This window comes from Tuber melanosporum (assembly GCF_000151645.1).
Source record: "Tuber melanosporum whole genome shotgun sequence assembly, scaffold_1, strain Mel28".
Taxonomy (NCBI): Eukaryota; Fungi; Ascomycota; class Pezizomycetes; order Pezizales; family Tuberaceae; genus Tuber; species Tuber melanosporum.
Window position 1 is genome coordinate 1,312,770 of NW_003298755.1, and position 1,641 is coordinate 1,314,410.

The 1,641-nt window shown below is 47.1% G+C and overlaps 1 protein-coding gene; it reads right to left on the reverse strand.

Annotated features, from left to right (window-relative positions):
- Positions 1–684: 684 nt before the first annotated feature.
- GSTUM_00003909001 (uncharacterized protein) overlaps positions 685–1,641 on the reverse strand; it is a 2,136-nt gene continuing 1,179 nt past the window's right edge. Inside the window, exons 5-8 of the mRNA XM_002835095.2 lie at positions 1,412–1,624; positions 1,198–1,359; positions 1,062–1,148; positions 685–1,005 (exon numbers count right to left, since the gene is read on the reverse strand). Coding sequence (XP_002835141.1) covers positions 949–1,005; positions 1,062–1,148; positions 1,198–1,359; positions 1,412–1,624 — 519 coding nt within the window. The 3' untranslated portion in view covers positions 685–948.

The following is a 1,641-nucleotide window of genomic DNA, read 5'->3' on the forward strand; positions in this document are numbered from 1 at the left end:
TTTCACTGATACCCCTTCGGCTTCTTATGCTGGGGCCGCATAAGGGGGTATAGCCTCCCTAAATGATAATTGATGTTGTTCCTCGGTGGTGGGGCTTGTTTCTATCATTCCCCGGCATCAACAACCAACCTACTCATTCTGTATCTTAAATTAGGTGAAGAGTTTTTGACGAACCTTAGCATCCATACAGCTCCTCAGCTGTTCCTCGATCCTTCCGCATCCCTCGGGCGTGAAGCCCTGCGATGCCCAGCATCCGAGCAATGATGCCATGACTGCAAGACACGGGTTTACCGTCGGTTCATCTGGTTTTTTGATGCGGAATTTTTTCAGAGGGGGGAGGCGCATTGCCTGGAAGGTAGGACGTTAGTATGGCAGGTTTTTGATGAGATCGGGAGATTGCTCGAGTGACATTGTGGCCATTCACCTTTTGTCCCATCTTTGCCGGCTGTTGTGTGTGGCTTGCGGTGGGGTCTGGTTGGGTGGGGGGAGAGGAAGATGATGTTTGGAGGACGTTTTTCTTTATCAGCCACATGAGGGTTTGTGGCTTGTGGAACCTAACCCCGTCGGGACCATCGGAATGATACTCGTATCAATTATCGATAGCAGAGCATTGCTGGCCGTAAGCATTTTGCAAGCCACGAGTATTGTATTACTTGGGGCTCGTCTTTATAGTAATATTGCTGGTAGTAGTAGCTAGCCCGCTTACAGCCAAATATTTGATAAGCTTTTTTTCTGGTTTTCAATACAGTGGAGAAAATGGCGACAATGGACGAAGCCCCGGAATTTCAGTGCCAAACCGCGAACCCCCCAAATAAGCGGAACATGAAAACAACAATCCCCTTCCCATTTTGGTATGTTAAAAAAGACATGAAGAACCACCATCGACCATTTCTATCGATTCTGATGCAATTATTTTCCGAGCAAAAAGGGTACAGAAAGAATCCAGCACTAGTAATCGACACCCCTACTTACCACCTCCTTGATGGTTGGTCTGAGCAAGATTGTCTGCCGAATTTGGTTAGCAAAGTGCTCGTAGCACCGGGTTATTAGAGTTCTCATACGTGTTCATACTGGGCAGTGTAAGACCCCTTGATATCGCACAAAGGCGGATATGCTTCCACGATACCACTAGCAACGAGATTGTTCAACTGCATTTGTCAACTCAGTCCATCCATGCTACAGCAAAGTGGCACAAACCCCGAGAAGATACTTATCCTGCCCAAGACGATCGAGATACCTCCTGCAGAAAGGTAATGTCCCAAAGTTCTTGTTGATGACATTGAGGATATTCTTGGCAGAAGTAAGGCGTAGGGAGATATTAGGTGCATCTATCCGTCTAGCGTAATGCGAAACCTCCAACTAGTCCTCATCAGTAAACCATCTTCAAGAGAGTAAACCCGAAAAAATATACATCATCGCGGACATAACCTTTCCCGGTGCTGCCGAATGTTTCAATAGCAAAGGTTTCTCCTTCCTCCATCTTGGTGTGGTCTCCACCCTTAACAATCGGAACGCTCTTGCCGCCATGGATCTGGAATTGATTGATATTGTGGCCGTTCAGGTTGCGAATTGGCTTCACTTGGTTAGTTGTTCCCCCAATTTCGACCTCGTAACTCTCCATAGTCTCTTGGATAGCAGCCC